At 41.9% G+C, this 18,712-nt stretch overlaps 2 protein-coding genes and 1 pseudogene across 3 annotated transcripts in view; all 3 read right to left on the bottom strand.

Annotated features, from left to right (window-relative positions):
- OR4C45 (olfactory receptor family 4 subfamily C member 45) overlaps positions 1 to 18,712 on the bottom strand; it is a 98,745-nt gene that overhangs the window by 34,027 nt on the left and 46,006 nt on the right. The gene's annotated exons all lie outside the window — the stretch shown is intronic.
- Positions 482 to 1,401, bottom strand: OR4B1GP (olfactory receptor family 4 subfamily B member 1G, pseudogene; annotated as a pseudogene).
- OR4X17 (olfactory receptor family 4 subfamily X member 17) overlaps positions 16,636 to 18,712 on the bottom strand; it is a 48,083-nt gene continuing 46,006 nt past the window's right edge. Inside the window, exon 2 of one of the 2 annotated variants that reach the window (XM_059874648.1) lies at positions 16,636 to 17,802. In XM_059874648.1, the coding sequence (XP_059730631.1) occupies positions 16,835 to 17,802 (968 nt within the window). In that variant the 3' untranslated portion in view covers positions 16,636 to 16,834. Of the gene's footprint in view, positions 17,803 to 18,712 lie in introns of those variants that run through there. The other variant, NM_001389860.1, reaches the window with a different exon arrangement.

Genomic DNA, 18,712 nt, shown 5'->3' with positions numbered 1-18,712 from the left:
AGACCTAAAATGAAGTATTGATAGAAAAGCCTTCCAGGGATTCCCACAAGAGCACATTGATAGAGGGAAAGAATAAAACATAAACTTATTTCTCCCAGTACCACAATCTTTCCACACATTGCAGCATGCTAAGAAGTATCGTTTACTGAGAAGTAAAGTAAATGAACCCAGGGTTCGCAGGTAGAAGGTGACAGAGTGGGAATTCCAACCCAGGTGATCCCTCCCTAGTGTCTATGCCCTGTATACTGAAGAACATGAAGAAAAACAACAATGCAGCTCAATTGTCAACTTTCTCCAAAATACAGAGGGCTATGAAAAGCATCTGATTTATTTTATGGAATATAAAGCCCTCACCTAAAATACAACCAAAAAACATAAATAGGTGAACATTTGCTCTGTTCTTCATAGTTCACTAAAATCAAACTTCTATTTAGTCACCATATGCATGCTCAGTTTTTTAAGGTTTTCATTGTTATTCCACCCCTGAGTTAACTTTCCTGCCCCACAGCCTCTTCAAGGCAATTTTCACCTCTGCATTTCTGAGTGTGTAGATGATGGGGTTCAGCATGGGGGTGACCACCGTGTAGAACACGGCCACCAGCTTGTCCTCAGTGAAGGTGGAGGGGGCCGCATGTAGAGGAAGATGGCGGGTCCAAAGAACAGGACGACCACCGTGACGTGAGAGGCACAGGTGGAGAGGGCTTTGCGTCTCCCCTCTGCTGAATGGTTCCTCAAGTTGACCAGGATGACAACGTATGAGGACACCAAGAGGAGGAAGGAGAAGACAGAGATTAATCCACTGTTGGTCAACACAATGATGCCCTCCACGAATGTGTCAGTGCAGGCAAGCTTGAACAAGGGATGGAGGTCACAGAAGTAGTGGTCAATCACGTTGGGACCGCAGAAGGGCAACTGGACAGTGACAAGGATCTGCACCATGGAGTGAATTATGCCCCCCAGCCAGGAAGCGGCTGCCAGGCGGTGGCACACAGGCCGGCTCATGATGATTGTGTAGTGAAGGGGCTTGCAGATGGCCACGTAGCGGTCATAGGCCATCACCGTGAGCAGGAAGATCTCAGCAACTCCAAACAAGTGAAAGAAGAATATCTGAGCCACACAGCCCTCCAGGGAGATGGTCTTAATCCTGGAAAGTAAGTCTGTGATGAATTTAGGGACAACAGTGGAGGAGTAACTGATCTCCACCAGCGACAGGTGGCTAAGGAAGAAGTACATGGGGGAACGCAGGCTCTTACTGACTCTGACCGTCAGAACAATGAGGCCATTGCCCACCACCGTGGCCAAGTACATGGGCAGAAACACCGCAAAGCACGCTCTCTGCACCTCTGGGTCCTGGAAAAGACCGCTGATAATTAACTCAGTCACATTATTGGTCCTCGCCATGGAATCCTTTCAGGCGCGATTGGATAAGAGCTACTGAGAGCCCTGTAATAAAACAAACACTGATCATAATTAATTCACTCCATATATAGCATGTTGGGCAGTGCAAACAACGTTATAATACACTTACTATGATATCATTCATTTAGCCAGTATGAACGTATTAAGGATTAACAGTTTATATATCAGAAAATTAAGGCTCAGAGAATTGGCTATTTACCCAAGATCGCACAGAAAGTAGTGAATTCTGGGACTCAGAACCAGACTTTCTGACTTTAGCCACAATTCGTTTTAGTCCATTAAAAGGTATTCTGAATTTAGGGAATCATTTAAGTTCAGAGCTTATAGTTTCATTATCCTTTTGCATTTTTTAGTGTTCTTTACTTCATTGCATTTTGAACACTGTCTCCTATTGGGGGATTTTCATGAGACATTTCTTTTCTTAATTTCCTTTTTCCCTTATCTCTGCCTCAGGGAATCATCTTCCCACTGATATTTCTACCTTTTTCCAAAAGGTCTTCTGTCCTGATTTCTTCACTCCTTTCTGCCAGGCCTCAGTCTCTTCAGGTCAGATTCCTTCTCCAGTTTTGCATCTTCAATAACTATGTTCCTATGACAAATGCTCAAACACACTGGAGATAATTCAATCCACAGCTTGTCACCATCATTACACTTTCACTTTCAAAACCTGTGACCCTCTGCTCAAGCTGCTGACAGATCATGAGCTCACAGAGCTGGTCCTTAGACAGCAAGGGTGGCCAGCCTGCTTATTCTTTTTCCAGGTTAGTAGAGAATTTCTCTATGAGTTATATCCCTGGAACATACTTACTGACACCCCTTACACATCTATACAGCCCCAAACTAGAGGGAAGAAATACAGATCATGATACCACCTCAAGCTAACAATGCCATGTAATTCAAAAAAATATCTTCCAGATTAAGCTAACCAACTAGGACTTTTTTCACCACATAAAGTCCATGAGACATAAGAATGAAATAGTATTAATGCTTTGAATTTCTAAGTTTTATCCTATTATCTTTCCCCTTATCTCCAGGAGTTGGTGATGGACAGGGAGGCCTGGCATGCTGCAGTCCATGGGGTTGCAAAGAGTCTGACATGACTGAGCAACTGAACTGAATTGAGCTATCTCTGATTTTATACTAAAACTTTCAGAAACTATAGCTTTGGACATGATACAAATGAGCTTATTTACAAAACAGAAAAAGAAATAAAAATAGGGGGAAAAAAGAAAAGAAAAAAAATAAAAGATGGAAAGGCTTCAACCCCAGGGATGCAAGCGATCATGGAAACATTTCCATTCACCATGATTCCAAACTTTTCCATACAGAACTTTGTTTCTTCTGCTGCCATGTTAAGTTTGAACAGCTTTTCCATTTCTTGAGGTCTGTTCATTTAGATAGTAATTCAATACTGTTGTAGACATCTACTCTAGTGTTGGGGATGTGGGGAATATTATTTTTGAAAAGGGTTTAGGAATATATGGTTCACTTTAAAAGAGCAGAAATTCTGTCTTGTCAATTTATTTACACTAAGGGAAAGCATGTTGGTTGCTTACATACCTTGGTCTTGTTAGGATCGTTGCTTTATATTTGTTCGCTTTTACAATTTTGACTTGAAGTGTCACGAAAGAACTATTATCTTATGCCCTCCAAATCTTAATCAGCCTTTGAAATGTACACCTCTCAGAGCTGTTAGTAAACACAGATTTTTGCTTGTTTGCAAAAACAAGAAAGAAATATACTTTTGAAGAACTGAAAAAAAAACCTCAACAGCAAGGAGCAGAAGTAACAACAAAAGAACAAAACCCAAAGGCCAGTGATCTGGACTGATGGAGACAAATCAGGTAAGGACGTAAGTCAAGGTTAAGACTGTACGAAGTTACTGAACTTGAAAAATTATAGAAACTAGTGTTCTGGAGCAAGGAAAAGACTAGAGAAAGAGGTCATGACTTCTGAGAGAGTCAAAGAAATGACTGAGGTGACTCTGAGACACACTAAAAATAAATGCTCATAAAGCATATATACTCTTCTGGGGCTTCCCTGGTGGCTCAGATGGTAAAGAATCTGTCTGCAATGCAGGAAACCCAGGTTTAATCCCTGGGTCAGGAAGATCCCCTAGAGAACAGAATGGCAACCCACTCCAGTATTCTTGTCTGGAGAGTTCCATGGACAGAGGACCCTGGCAGACTATAGTCCATGGGGTCACAATGACTCAGACACGACTGAGCAACTTCACAACAACAATAAAATAAGTGCCCATAAAACACAAATACTATTTTTAACAAAAGTAAAAGATTGGTACTTGGAGAGTTGGCATAATGAAAAAATAAACAAGTTTCATTTTAAGTTGTAGACATGGAGAGCAGAACAACCATTCTGAGAACAAATAGCATGTGTCAAATGTACACCCCTTTCTTCCTACAATTAATATTCCATGAAGACATGAGTTAAGTGTACAAGTGTTGGAAGCTGTGCTGTGTTGGATCCAGTTCAGACCAGCTCAGGAGAATCTGTCACAGGCATCTCTTTCAACTCCACACATCACATTGGTAGCTTGAAATTAGCCATGGTGGGAGCACGTTGGAAATCAGGAAATGATACAAATCAGTGCTCTTTACTTAGGAGAGCCAGTTATTAACTATTTACCAGCACACCACCGATAGGAGGCTGGAGGAGAGCCTTTCCGCTACATTCCTGATGTTTGCTTCACACAGAGGAAGTTACAGCCACTAAACTCCTGGCACCACGCTGCCTCCGCGGAGGTGGAGTAAATTGCGAAGCGGAGATTAGGCATGCCCTCTCCTCCTTTTCTTGGAGTGAGATGCTGCAGAGAGAACACTTTCTACACTGCCCTGGGGCAAGTTCTGTTTCAGTGAGGTAGAGACAGACAGCTTCTTAGGGTAGGTCCCGTCTGTGTCTGTGTCAGTCACTCAGTCATATCTGACTCTTTGCAAGCCCGTGGACTGTAGCCCACCAGGCTCCTCTGTCCATGGAATTCCCCTAGAGTAGGAAATGGCAACCTACTCCAGCATTCTTGCCTGGAGAATTCCATGGACAGAGAATGGTGCCCTTTTGATATAAGTCCCGAGTACATTTACTTGCCATGAATGGATGTGAAGCTTTACCTGAGACTAGGGTTCAGAAAAGCCACTTGTAGCAGATTATACACCACAATCTTCATTATCATCTTTTCCTGTTATATCTTTGATCCTAAACAAAGATAATGTTTCTTCCCTTCAAAATGCCTTATTCCTTTAATTTAGAAATTAATTCACCATTCACATAGAAAGAGATATGTTAAGTTTCTTCAAACCCCCAAATGATATCTTTTCTCACAAACGGTTTATTAAAAAAAAATATTCTATACCGACATAAATATCCACCATATCTGCCGTGGGATTATCTGTCTGCCTGAATGGGAATCAGAACAATATAATTTCTTGGAAGTAAAATAAAAATAATAGGAAATTCTCTTTGCAGAAGCAAAGGAGTTTTGCCATTCAACAAAGAAGAAAGCTACCTACTAGAGAGCTAAAATTCCAGGAAGGTGGATGCTGCAGAGAAGTTGTGTTGATGGTCATGCCAAACAAAAGCAGTATTGTTAAGCACATCACAGTGTGGTGGGATTTCCAATAGAGGCACCAGGGACCCAAAATCATTAAAAATACCTGGCACAATCTCCCACCTTGGAAAATCAAGCAGCTCAATGGTTGAAAGAGAAGACTGTGATTCTCAAGAATCACCATTACTACATTTACACTCACAAACCCAAGAAAATGATTTGGACAGAGATTAGGGTTGAATCAAAGAAGGAAATGGCAACTCACTCCAGTATTCTTGCCTGGAAAATTCCATGGACAAAGGAGACTTGTGGGGCTACAACCCATGGGGTCACAAAGAGTCTGACACAACTGAGTGACTGAGCCCACGAGGTTGAATCTAATAAGACTAAACTACAGAGTAACAGGAGACCTAAAGCAAGGGTGACCTGGAAGATACCCGGAGGCATCATCAGCCTCCAAGATGCCAGGCTTGTCGCTGTGGTGTCCTGTGTGATCCATACCTCCCTTTCATTCCTGCACCCAGTCAGTTACCACATCCTGTTCATTCTGTCTCTGATCACCTCTCCTCCTACCTCTTCCCATTCATTTTGTCTTTGATCACCTCTCCTGCCACCGCATCCCGTTCATTCTGTCTTTGATCCTCTCCTGCGGGCCATTCTTTTTTCCATTCTTCCTGCTACCACCGTCTATACTGCTGTCAGCTGATACCAAGATTACCGGAGCTTCTCAGCCTCCAGATGGTCCCACTCCATCCATCCTGCAGACTACAGCCAGAAAAGTGTTCCTTAGACCCTTCTTTCCTCAGATCCTCCACTGGCTTTGAATGAGTTGGGGAAAACCTAAGCTCTCCTGCTCACTTTTAAAGACTTGAACAGATTGAGCCACTTCAACTATCACCCTCCTACCCACTAAACTTCGACTCACCTCTATTCAACTCAGGGTCCTCTCCTCCTCACACAAGCCCACCCTGATAATCCCCACCACAGAGCCCTCCTTCACCAGAAATGACTTCTCTTTATCCCTTCCAATTCGACCCACCTTCCAACCCAGTCCTGTTTGTTCAATGATGCTTGCCTTTAAGACTCCTCCAACCATGTGTCTTCTCTTCTTTAGGCACTGTAAATCCTTTGGTGATTATCCTTAAATGTAAATCTTGTTACACTACGTCTCTATCTAAAATCTAGCAACAGCTCCCCATTGCCCATGGCATAAAATATAATATTCTCACTATGATTTCCAGGTCCTTCTTGAACTGACCATTGCCTGTGTTTACATCCTTGTTTTTTCATTACCCAATGGAATATTATATGGTATTTCTTAACACAAAGTTTCTTTCCTCTGTCTTTATGCTTAGCATCCCTACTTTAGAGATAAAGAACCTCACTACTACAGGAGTAATAGTCTTTTCTTTGGTCTCTCATAGTATTTTATCATACCTCTTCTAAATCATTTCATAATTATAACTTCTGAGTCTATACAGACTATCATATATTATGATGACATTCAAAATTTTCTGCTTAATATTCTTCTTCAGTCTTTATTATTAATTGCATTTTTTGGTTAATAATTATAGCTAGCATTGCAATAGTACTTGCCATTTGCTATACATACATTAATTCATTTAATTCTCACAACAGGCCTGTAATGTGGATATTATTATAGTCACTGCTTTTTTTATACAGATGAGGAAATAGAAGCACAGGTAAGATGTTGGGGGCCAGCGTGAGGTACTCCACCCGTGGCAAAGGTCATGAGGAAGGAGGCTCGACATACGCAAAGGCGGGATCAAGCCTCAGGAGTCCCCCTGGAAATCCTCGAGCATCTACCCCCATAACCAGAGCCTGCCTACTTTACTACTTTGTGCTCTCACCTCTGACTTTATGTGGGGCTGACCCCCACCACCTCTTTCAGAGAAGGAGTTAACTTAGAGCTCCAGTTAATAAAAACTCCTGGGCGTGATAGGAGTGTTTCAACCTACAAACTCCTCTGAAGGTTCTCTAGCCTGCCTGACAGGCTTGTCCGGCCACATGTGATTGCTCACAGCCTCCCAGCCATGAGAGGCACGAGATGCTTTAAACCTTCTAAAAACAGGTTCCTTAGAAAAGTTAGAACACTATTAGTATAAGTATAGTGGGCTGATTAGAAATTGTGTTGGTGAAGGGTTTTTCATTTGTTGAGCCAATGTTTGTTGCTAAGTCTCCACATCCCCTGCCCTTAAACACATTAATGAATATATAGAAGAAATAAGTATTAACCTTTGATATAAATCACGTTAGACCTTAGGCTAAGTAAATTCTTTCCTTAACTAAAACCCACTATACCCTCACCCTATAGGAATGTAACTTTATTTGGGTGGCGTCTGTTTTGAGAATAATCACCCCTGGAGAAATAAGTGTCCTGGTTGACTGACCGCTGTCACAAGGAGAGGGTCATAAATTGTCAGCAGGCCCCCTGGCCAGAAGATGATGTAACACCCCTAAGACCTCTGTATACATTTGTATGAAGCACCTGACTTTGATAAAAGTCAGGACTGCTGGCCCCACGTGACTTTTGCATAACATCTCAGTGTATAAAAGTAGACCATGGAAAATAAAGAATTGGGATCAGTTTCTCGAAATACTGGTCTCCCCATGTCGCTCTCTCTCTCACTCTGGCTGAGTTTCCATCTGGAGCACAGAACCCACCAAGCTTACTAATTTTGCCTGGGCTTCTAAGATCCGACCAGGGAGGCCTCAGTGTCTCCTCTCCTTCGGGAGAACGGAAGGACGCCTGCGGCCTACGTAAGTGGTGCAAGCTTCTTGTCTTGAAGTTTTATTGGTCTCCTGCGTAAACCAAGCTACTCAGCCTCTTTTCTCCACTGAATTTTCCTACTGAGCTATCCTCATTCTATTACTCTTTACATCTTTAATTAATAACTAATTGAAGCTATTGTATCCTGATCCTCACCGACGCCGTCCCCGCTTCAAATACCCTGGATCAGCCAGGGCTGGACCCTGGCAGTAAGGGAATTAACTGGCCATTCCCACCATCTCTCCCACTTAAGTGAGAAGACATACCTCCTTGTTCCCTGCAAAGCTGCCTCCCCAAGAAACATGGAAAGAAGACGTGACCAGCATGTAAAAGCCTAAATCAGCATTTGAGCATGTACATCAGGTAACCTGCTGGACTGGGGACCAGAGCCAGTGATAGATAGAAGGCAGACAATAAAAGAGAGCTTCATGTGCCACTGGGACTGGTCTCGGAATGAAGTCACAGAACCTCCATCTCAATGACATGGTTCTCACTTGATAATCCCAAATATTACCTCACAGAATCACAAAATTGTAAAAGACTTACAAATCACCAAATCTTACATTACGTATATTTTACAAAAATGAATAAATCGATTCCTTGCCCTGTCCCCTCCCTCCAAAAAAATCTTCAAAATCGACCACCTAATTAACAAAGGAGGGACTTCCCTGGTTGTCCAGTGGTTAAGACTTCCCAGGAAGGGGGTCATGGGTTTGATCCCTGGTCAGGGAAGTTCCCACATGCTTGTGGCATAACCAAAAAAACAAATAAATAGCATGATCTTCCCTGGTGGCTCAGACAGTAAAGCGTCTGGCCTATAATGCGGGCAGACCCGGGTTCAATCCCTGGGTCAGGAAGATCCCCTAGAGAAGGAAATGGCAACCCACTCCAGTACTCTTGCCTGGAAAATCCCATGGATGGAGGAGCCTGGCCGGCTACAGCCCATGCGGTCACAGAGTCGGTTTAACAAATGAGGGAGTTCCCTGGTTGCCCAGTGGTTAAGACTTCCCATGCAGGGGGACATGGGTTTGATCCCTGGTCAGGGAAATTCCCACATACCTGTGACATAACCAAAAAGAAATAAACAGTATGCAATTTGTAAATTAACAAATGAGCGTTTGTGGCTGAAAGAGAACTGACTTGCCCAATATTATACATATGGCTAGTCAGAAACTCTACAACTTACTTCCAGTCATATCACCTACCCTTAAGTCAGAGAATCTGGTGTGGTCCGTTCTGCCTTAGGGCAGGCAACTGCTCAGATGGATCCCAAATGCATTCAAGTGCCTCCAATTCAGCATGAAGTTAACTTCTGCTGGAATCGATCATTACTTCAGGAAATGATCTGGTTTGGAGAAACTGGGAGGGGATGAAGCATTAAATCTCTCTGGGAATCCTAACAAGCAAGATGCTTTGGCTAATATTAACACACTCAGATGATTTTCCCCTGAGGGCCCCCAGTGAGCCAAGTTCAGGTCACACTCAGCTACGCCACTCTAAGAGTCGTGCTGAAAAGATTTAGAGACCTTTCATTCTAACCTCCTTTGTTAATGACTTGATAGAGTGACAGAGGATGGGCCATGTTAATTGGATCCTAAGGCACACACCAGTTAGTTGCCAGGTTACTAACTTAGAAATGAGTGCTCTTTCAATAACACTAAGCTGCCTTCTGATGGGACTGTGTGGTGGTTGCTACTGGACTCAAGATCAGATCTTGTCCCCAAGAGAAAAATCAGCAATATTCCTAGGACTTTTAGAAAACAAAGGTCATGGCTAAGATGAATCAGCAAAAACAAAAAGGAAAATACAGAGGATTTGGATACAGATTAATATCTGGATTTATAAAATATAGAAGAAATACACATAAGCCCAGGAAGCAGCAACCCAGAGATTTTTAAGATCCTGCCTTTCCTGTAGACAAACCTATCCACCCACTGAAAGTCCAAGGGTTGTGATTAAATGCTTAGATCCGTGAACTATTTGAAATAATGTCAGCCACACATATAATCAAGGGAACAATTTCCCCACAGAATTTCCTTTCTCTAGGGTGAACTTTACCAAGTAAACTATGACTTGGGGAAAGATTCAAAATCACTTTCAATTAGCTTAGTGAGATTTCTATAAGGTTTTTGCACTTAAGAATGAGACAGTAAGAGAGGAAACTTGAAAGTAAGATGAAGGAAAATTTTTTCCAGACTGTACTACTGAGAATGAATAGGAGAAAAAACAGAAAAGAAAAAGGACCGCAGGGAGCCAGGACCCCTGGGCACTAGCTGGGTCAGGAGTCGATTAACTAACTTAGGCCACGTCATCTCACCGTTTCACCTGTCACTCTCCCGGGTTTCCTCTTCTGTATAACGTGACAGGATTGCACTAGGTTAACTCCAATGTACCTCCTGATTCTAACGTTCATGGATTCAAGTCACTTAGTTCCCCCCATGCGTCAGTCTCTTCATCAACGTCTGGAATGCAGCACATGCTCATTAAGTTTTGTTGAATAAGTTATTAAATGTATCTGAAAATTCTGAAGTGAGTGAATAATTAGTAAATTATGCCACAATTGGACTCTGTGACATAATCAAGCTATCAAAATCATGTTTATAAAAAGTGTTTAATTACATGGGTAATAGATTCCCAGGTGGTTCAGTGGTAAAGAATCTGCGAGATGTAGGTTCAATCCCTGGGTGGGGAAGGTCCCCTGAAGGAGGAAATGGCAACCATTCCAGTATTCTTGCCTAGAAAATCCCATGGACAGAGGAGCCTGGTGGGCTACAGTACATGGGGCCACAGAGTCTGACATGACAGAGTGACTGAGCATACAATAGACTCTAATAGACTGCCTGAGACCATAAGCCAATCCTTACATCCATCCTCTTCCCTTTTGGAACAGGGCAAAACCCTGATATTTAGCAGAACATAATTCTACACAGAAGAAAATATTTTAGTTTCCAATCTCCCCTGCAAATAAGGGTAATCATGTGACTAATGTCCATCATATAATGTGAAAGTAAAAGTGCTATGTGGCACTTTTGAAAAATCTGAAAAGAAAGGAATTCATTTGCCCCTTCCCCGTACTCCTTTCCTGCTTCCTGGGAAGACAGATGAAATGTGAGAGCTGTGTTGTCCAGCATGGTACCCACTAGCCCCACGAAACGTTTTACCTTTAACTTATTAAAAATAAATACATTTTAAAATTCCATTCCTTGGTCTGGATAGCCACATCTCAGTTGTCACTATCACACAGGACAACACCGACAGAGCACGTCTCTAGCACAGCATAAAATTCCACTGGGCAGCACTGGAGCACAGCACTGGCAGCCCTTAGAGGTGATGAGGCTAAAGCTGCAGGATTGAGGTGGCGGAGTCTAGATTTCTGATAATATTGGTAGACCTCAATAATCACGCTGGCTTGTCTGCCTCTGTACTTCCATCTTATAAGCGGCTCTGTTTCCTGTTATATGCAGTTCAAGCTATACCCAAAAGGATACAAATAATAAGTGGGAAGAGAATACAAACTTGTATACACAGAGTAGTCTTCTGCCCTCTACAAATTTTCTTCTGTACTATTGTATTTATTGCCTACAGCTACAGCTAAGTCGCTTCAGTCGTGTCCGACACTGCGTGACCCCACAGACGGCAGCCCACCAGGCTCCTCTGTCCACAGGATTCTCTAGGCAAGCACACTGGAGTGGGTTGTCATTTCCTTCTCCAATTTATTGCCTAGAAAACACATTTTCTTGAGGTTTTATGTTGTAACAGAACTGACAATTAAGAACCTAACCAGGAGGTCTCCAATGCTGTGTAATATCATTACACTTTAAGAAGGCATTTTAAACATTTTACAATCTCTGCCTCTTAAAAAAAAAAATAAAATGTTTTCATTGATTCCTGTGTTTTTTCCAGTGAGACCAGGAAAAAAGTGATCAATTATCCCTCAATAGACCAACTAACTCTCAATCCTCAATAGATGAGATAATCCCTGAGAATTTTGACAGTTTAGTAGAAGTAGATATTATCTGTTCTTGCAATATCCAGTGACTCAAGTTCATTGCTAATGTCCTTTCTGTAGATCTCAGGAGAAAATGAAACATCCACATGAGTAAGCAACTCCTATCACAGCCTGCAGACTAACATCCTAGCCTGCTGCATCAAGGACTGAGAGAAAGGGAGGGCAGCTCCCCTGAGTTTAGGTCTGGACCAAATGCTTTCAGTTCAGTTCAGCCGCTCCGTCGTGTCCAACTCCCTGCTACCATCCTCCTCATCTTCACGCTGAGTAGACTGAGGAAGAGGAGGAAGAAGAGGGGTTGGTCTTGCTGTCTCGGGCAGAGGTGGAAGGGGAGGCAGAAGAGGCAGATGCATTTGATGTAACTGTATGGAAATACATCATAACTTCTGTCTGACTTTTTGCTTTTCGTTTCTGTAAAATTGTTTCTACAAAGTATTAATCCTTCTTCTACTATTTAGTTTCTGTGCCTGTTTCATAGAAGGGTCTATGTTTTAAAAGAAGTCAAAATCAGCCCTTTCTAATTGGAACCCTTGTGCAAGCTGTCTAATGTCAACATCTCCTGGTGCTACTTTGATGTCTTCTTCATTTCCAGGCGCTAATTTGGAAGCACTTACCTCCATCAAGGTGCCTTCTGCTAATGCCACTAGCGTGCAGTCTATTAGCTCTTGAATTTCTTCAAGATCCATATCTTGAAACACTTCACTCCCTACCTTTTTTGTTTTCCCATATCCACAATCTCTTTCATGATTTTCTTGATTGGTTCTGTCATAAATCCTGTGAAGTCATGCACAGCATCTGGAAAGTTTTCTGTAGCAGGAATTTATTGTTTCAGGCTTGATGTTTCACAGATTTTTCAATAATGGCATCTTCACTGGTGTGATTATTCCAGACTTTCATGGTGCTTTCTCTATCAGGTTCTCTCCCATAGTGTTGACAATCCTTTCCATAGAGCAACACAGATAATGGACCTCAAAGGTCCTTCAGTTCAGTTCAATTCAGTTCAGTTGCTCAGTCGTGTCCGACTCTTTGCGACCCCATGCATTGCAGCACGCCAGGCCTCCCTGTCCATCACCAACTCCCAGAGTTCACTCAGACTCACGTCCATCGAGTCAGTGATGCCATCCAGCCATCTCATCCTCTGTTGTCCCCTTCTCCTCCTGCCCCCTCCCTCAATCTAGAGGCTTAATTATACTCCTTGTGTTTGGGGACAAGCAGACAACTTTGATGCTTTCAGTGTTAACCTCACAGGGTTCTGAGTAATCAAGTCCAGTTCAGTCACCTAGTCGTGTCTGACTCTTTGTGACCCCATGAACCGCAGCATGCCAGGCCTCCCTGTCCATCACCAACTCCTGGAGTCCACCCAAACCCATGTCCATCGAGTCGGTGATGCCATCCAACCATCTCATCCCCTGTCATCCCCTTCTCCTCCTGCCCTCAATCTTTCCCAGCATCATAGTCTTTTCCAATGAGTCAGCTCTTCGCATCAAGTGGCCAAAGTATAGGAGTTTCAGCTTCAATATCAGTCCTTCCAATGAACACCCAGGACTGATGATCTTCTTTAGGATGGACTGGTTGGATCTCCTTGCAGTCCAAGGGACTCTCAAGAGTCTTCTCCAACACCACAGCTCAAAAGCATTAATTCTTTGGCACTCAGCATTCTTTATAGTCCAACTCTCACATCCATACCTGACCACTGGAAAAACCATAGCCTTGACTAGACGGACCTTTGTTGGCAAAGTAATGTCTCTGCTTTTTAATATGCTGTCTAAGTTGGTCATAACTTTCCTTCCAAGGAGTAACCAAGGGCATTGTCCAAAACCAAAAGAGATTTAAAAGACAGTCCCTTACTGGCAAGGTACTTCCTGACTTCAAAGTGTCAATGGAACCAATAGCTGCAATGATAGCTTTATGGATTTTCTTTTCTTTTTACAATCATCCTTATACTAGAATCATTTATCTTAAAGTGGCAGGCGGCCCTTGCTGCATATCTCAATCTATGGAACATATCAAGCAATTCAACTTTTCTGTAACGTCATGACTTTGCTTCTTAAAAGTACTTCTAGAATCACTGGTGGCACTTCATAAGGGTCCCTAGTGTTATCCAATGTTTACGATATTGCACTAAATATGATGAAAACTACACAAGAACCTCAAGAGATCACTTTCTACTGAGAAAAACAATTTACTGCAGAGGTGACTGCTCATGGGTAATTGATTAGCATGAAGATGCATTTTAAGTGTATCTTTGCAACACTTGAGCTCACTGTCATAGCAACAGGAGGTGGCAATGGAATTATTACAGTCATACTGGATGTACTACCATTAGTTTTATGAAGTTTGACTTGATATTGCATCTTCACATTTGTTTACATTTCTACTGCAAATAGCACCACGCTTTACACTTACATGGTCTGTAAGTGTGTGTGTACCTAAGTTTTGATAAATTTTAAGGCAGCAGCATTTCAGGTGGGTTTTTGAGGGTGGGTAGGATGTTAACAGGTAGAGAAATCTGAATGACTGTTCAATGAAGTAAGCGGACAAGTCCCTTCCAATTACTGTATTATTGTTTCAATTTATATTAATATAAATTATATATATAATTTATATACATAATTTATAATTTATATATATTTTTATATATATAAAATTTATATATATATATAATTTATATAGTCTTATATAGTTAGATCCTCCTATAGTAAGTATATTATAAATGCTATATCACCTTCTCATATTTATCACTTTATCATTGTGTAATGTCTTTTCTTGTCTATTATAGATTTTTTTAAAGCATATTTTGTCTGAAATGCATATTGCTATCCCAGCTTTCTTTCCATTTCTGTTTTCATGATATATTCCTTCCATCCCCACACTTTGTTTGTTTGTATCTTTATCTCTGAAGTCTCTTGGAGGCAGCACTTAGATAAGCCTTGTTTATTTATCCAAATAACCTCCCTAAGTCTTTGGTTAGAGCATTTAGCCCAGTAAAATTTTAAGTAATTGTTGATAGGTATGGACTAGTGATTTTGCCATTTATTTTCTGATTGTCTTTGTAGTTCTACTCTGTTGTTCTTTTAGACTCTTCCCTTGTGGTTTGATGATTTTCTTTAATGCTGTTTGTGCTTCTTTCTAATTTTTGTGTATATATTGTAGGTTTTTGATTTGTGGTAATCATGGAATTCATATACGTTGACCTGTATCTACTTGTTTTAAACTGATTGTCATTTAAATGCACATTCTAAAATCTCTGTATTTTTCACTCCTCCCCACATTTTTTGATGTTATATTCTACATCTTCATGCATATCCCTTAACTCTTTATTGTAGTGATACCTGATTTTACATTGTCTTTTAAATTTCATGCTAGTTTATTTAAGTAGCTGATCCACAGCCTTTATTATATATTTGCCTTTACCAGTGGAATTTTCCCCTTCCTATAATTTCTTAGTTCTGTAGCCTTTTATCTTTCCCTTAAGTAGACCCTTTAATACTTCTTATAAGGTCAGGTTAGTATTGATGAAATCTTTTCGTTTTTGCTAGTCTGAGAAGTTATTTATTTCTCCTTCAATTTTGAAAAATAATCTTGCTGGTAGAGTATCCTAGGCTGTAGGCTTTTTCCTTTCAGTACTTTGATGGAGGTCTCCACCTAGAGCTAGTTTCGCTCCCTTCTGAGAGTGTACAGAGACAATAGCAGAGGCCCTCTCTGCCCTGGAGCTAGTCTCACTCTCCCAAGTGTGTGCACCAAAGCATGCACTGGCAATGGCTCCTTCTGCCCCGATCAGAAACAGGGGCTGGATTCATTCTGGTTTTTTCCCTCAAATATGTGCTCCCTGTTAGTAGTGGCAGCCTCTGGCTTACTGGTAAACAGCCCCAGAGCATTAGGGGCCCAGCGCAGACAGGCAAGAAGAGTGGCATGCTTGAGGGGTGCTGGAGGAACAGCTAGATCCCCAGACAGTTTTCAATCTGCTGTCTTTGTGCTGTAACTTGGAGTAAGCAAGGCTGTGTGTATGCTTTTAAGAGCAGAGTCTTGGATTCTTAAATCCTTCTGGTAAGCCCCATTGGTTTTCAAGCCAGCTAAGAGGGCTCCTCTTCCTGGTATCAGACTTCAGGCCTGGGGTGTTTAATACGTAGTTTCAACCCCTCAATACCCTGAGTCTATAATATCCTCTCCTTTTCTGTGTTCCCCACTGGGGGTGTGAGTCCTAAACAGATCACATCTCCTCCCTTTCCATCAGAATCCATGGGGGTCTCTCTTTACAGCTTTGGTTGTAGAAGAACAATTCTGCTAGTACCTGTACCAACTTCAGTGAGAGTCACTGTATATGCAGCTGTAGTTTTCATATATTTACAAAGGGAGATGAGCCAGCTTCCTCCTACTCTACCATCTTGATCTCTCTCCTTTCAAAATGTCTTTTGACTAAAGTTTGACCGACTTTTTTTCATATTTAAACTCATATTATGTATTTTGGGTAGAAATATCACACTGATGTTGTGTGTCTCTTTGTAAATGGCAATAATAAATGTGAGTAATAGTTAAAGGAAGTGTCTACCAGGTTTCACAACTATAAAGTTACCTTTAAATTTTTACAATTAATAAACATCTTGTGGGGAGGTCATTTGAGAGTGTATAAAACTTTATTTCTCACCAAGAAAAACTGTAATGACTGTGCTGGATTACAAATCTTCTGAGAATTGATTTGAGACTATGCATCAAAAGTTATAGTAACTTTTAATGCAGTAAATTTATGATAGCAAATTAGACTTAAAAATGAGAAGTATCAATCAAGATTTTTATTCAAGAATACTTAGCACATTATTATTTATAGTAGTAAAAATATATAAATAATCTAAACATGTAACAGAAAAATGGCTAGTTAAGTAATAGTATATCCATAAAAGAAAATATTTAATAAATGAGTACAATGAAGCTGTTGAAGAATGGAACCAGTTGGAGTAATCTAAAAATAAACCCTAGGAAGTGTCCTTCATTCCATTGTGTCACTTCACTTTTATTCACCATCATTCTAAGCCCGTGGATCAAGACCAAGGCTCAGCCTCTACCTCTCTTCTAATTTGATTGCTCTGACCCACAGCCTCCTCACGGCCTTCTTCACTTCAGCATTTCTCAGGGAGTAGATGACAGGGTTAAGCAGTGGTGTGATCACTGTGTAGAATATGGCCACCGTCTTGTCCACAGACAGGGTGGTAGAAGGTCTCAGATAGATGAAGATGCAGGGCCCAAAGAACAAGGTGACCACAGTGACGTGGGCCCCACAGGTGGACAGGGCCTTGCACCGCCCCGTGGAGCTCCGAGTCCTCAGATGGAGCAAGATGACCACATAGGAGGCTAAGAGGACCACAAAGCTGATCACGGACAGGGTCCCCCCATTGGCAACAACCAGAAGACCAATGAGGACGGTGTCAGAGCAGGCAAGTTTGAGCAGGGGAAGCACGTCACAGAAATAGTGGTCGATCACATTGGGGCCACAGAAGGGCAAGTGGAAGATGAGAAGGATTTGGGCCAAGGAATGCACAAAGCCCCCCACCCATGCTGCTCCCACCAGGAGGGCACACGCCTGCCGGCTCATGATGGTGGTGTAGCTGAGGGGCTTGCAGATGGCCACGTAGCGGTCATAGGCCATCACAGTGAGCAAGAACATTTCAATGCCACCAAAGAAGTGGATAAAGAAAACTTGTGACATGCAGCCCCACAGAGGTATGGCTTTCCTCTCAGCCAGCAGATCTGAGATGAGTCTGGGGACTGTTGTCGAGGCGTAGCAGATCTCCACAAAGGACAGGTAGCTCAGGAAGAAGTACATAGGGGAGCCAAGGGTTCTGCTACTCCTGACAGTGAGGACGATGAGGAAATTCCCCAGCACAGTGGCTGTGTACAGGAGCAGAAACATCACAAAGCAGACTTTCTGCACCTCTGGATTGGAAGAAAGTCCCAGGAAAATGAATTCTGTCACATTGTGTGTTTTAGCCATGATGTAGCCACCAGGAGGCAGGAATTTCAATGGGTGATCTGAAATGAAACAAAAGACTCATACATTAAGTAGGAAAATTGCATAACAATCCCTTGCATGTCTGAGAAGCTTGTGACCTGGATACTGAAAGATTAGTAGGAGTTAGTCATGTGAAAAAAAAGGGAAGAACACTTCAAAAAAGCAGAAGAGGATGTACAAACAATGGAAATTCATTGAGTAGGGCTGGAGTAAAGTGGAAATAGAAATACTAAAGCTGGAAATAGGTTATAGTATCACTTCATAAAAGACTCCTATGGACTTTGGAGTTCAGTCAACAGACAATGGGAAATCCTGAAAAAAGTCAGGCAACTGAAAAGTAAAAGCGTTTTGTAGGTAGAGGTTGGACTAGTGGATTAGACTTTGAACTGTGAAACAGCTGAAAGTGTTAGTCTCTCAATTAAGTCTGACTCTTTGAGGCCCTATGGGCTGTAGTCCACCAGGCTCCTTCATCCATGGAATTATCCAGGCAAGAATACTGGAGTAGGTAGCCATTCCCTTCTCCAGGGGATCTTCCTCACCAGAGGATCCAACCCAGGTCTCCTGCATTGAAGGCAGATTTTCCAGAAAAACATCTACTTCTGCTTTATTGACTATACCAAAGCCTTTGACTGTGTGGATCACAACAAACACTGGGAAATTCTTAAAGAGATGGGAATACCAGACCGCCTGATCTGCCTCCTGAGAAATCTGTATGCAGGTCAAGAAGCAACAGTTAGAACTGGACATGGAACTACAGACTGGTTCCAAATCGGGAAAGGAGTGCATCAAGGCTGTATATTGTCACCCTGCTTATTTAACTTAAATGCAGACTACATCATGATAAATGCTGGACTGGATGAAGCACTAGCTGGAATCAAGACTGCTGGGAGAAATATCAATAACCTCAGATATGCAGGTGACACCACCTTT

Source organism: Bos taurus, chromosome 15 (assembly GCF_002263795.3).
Source record: "Bos taurus isolate L1 Dominette 01449 registration number 42190680 breed Hereford chromosome 15, ARS-UCD2.0, whole genome shotgun sequence".
Classification (NCBI taxonomy): Eukaryota; Metazoa; Chordata; class Mammalia; order Artiodactyla; family Bovidae; genus Bos; species Bos taurus.
This window is presented reverse-complemented; position numbering and strand designations above follow the sequence as displayed.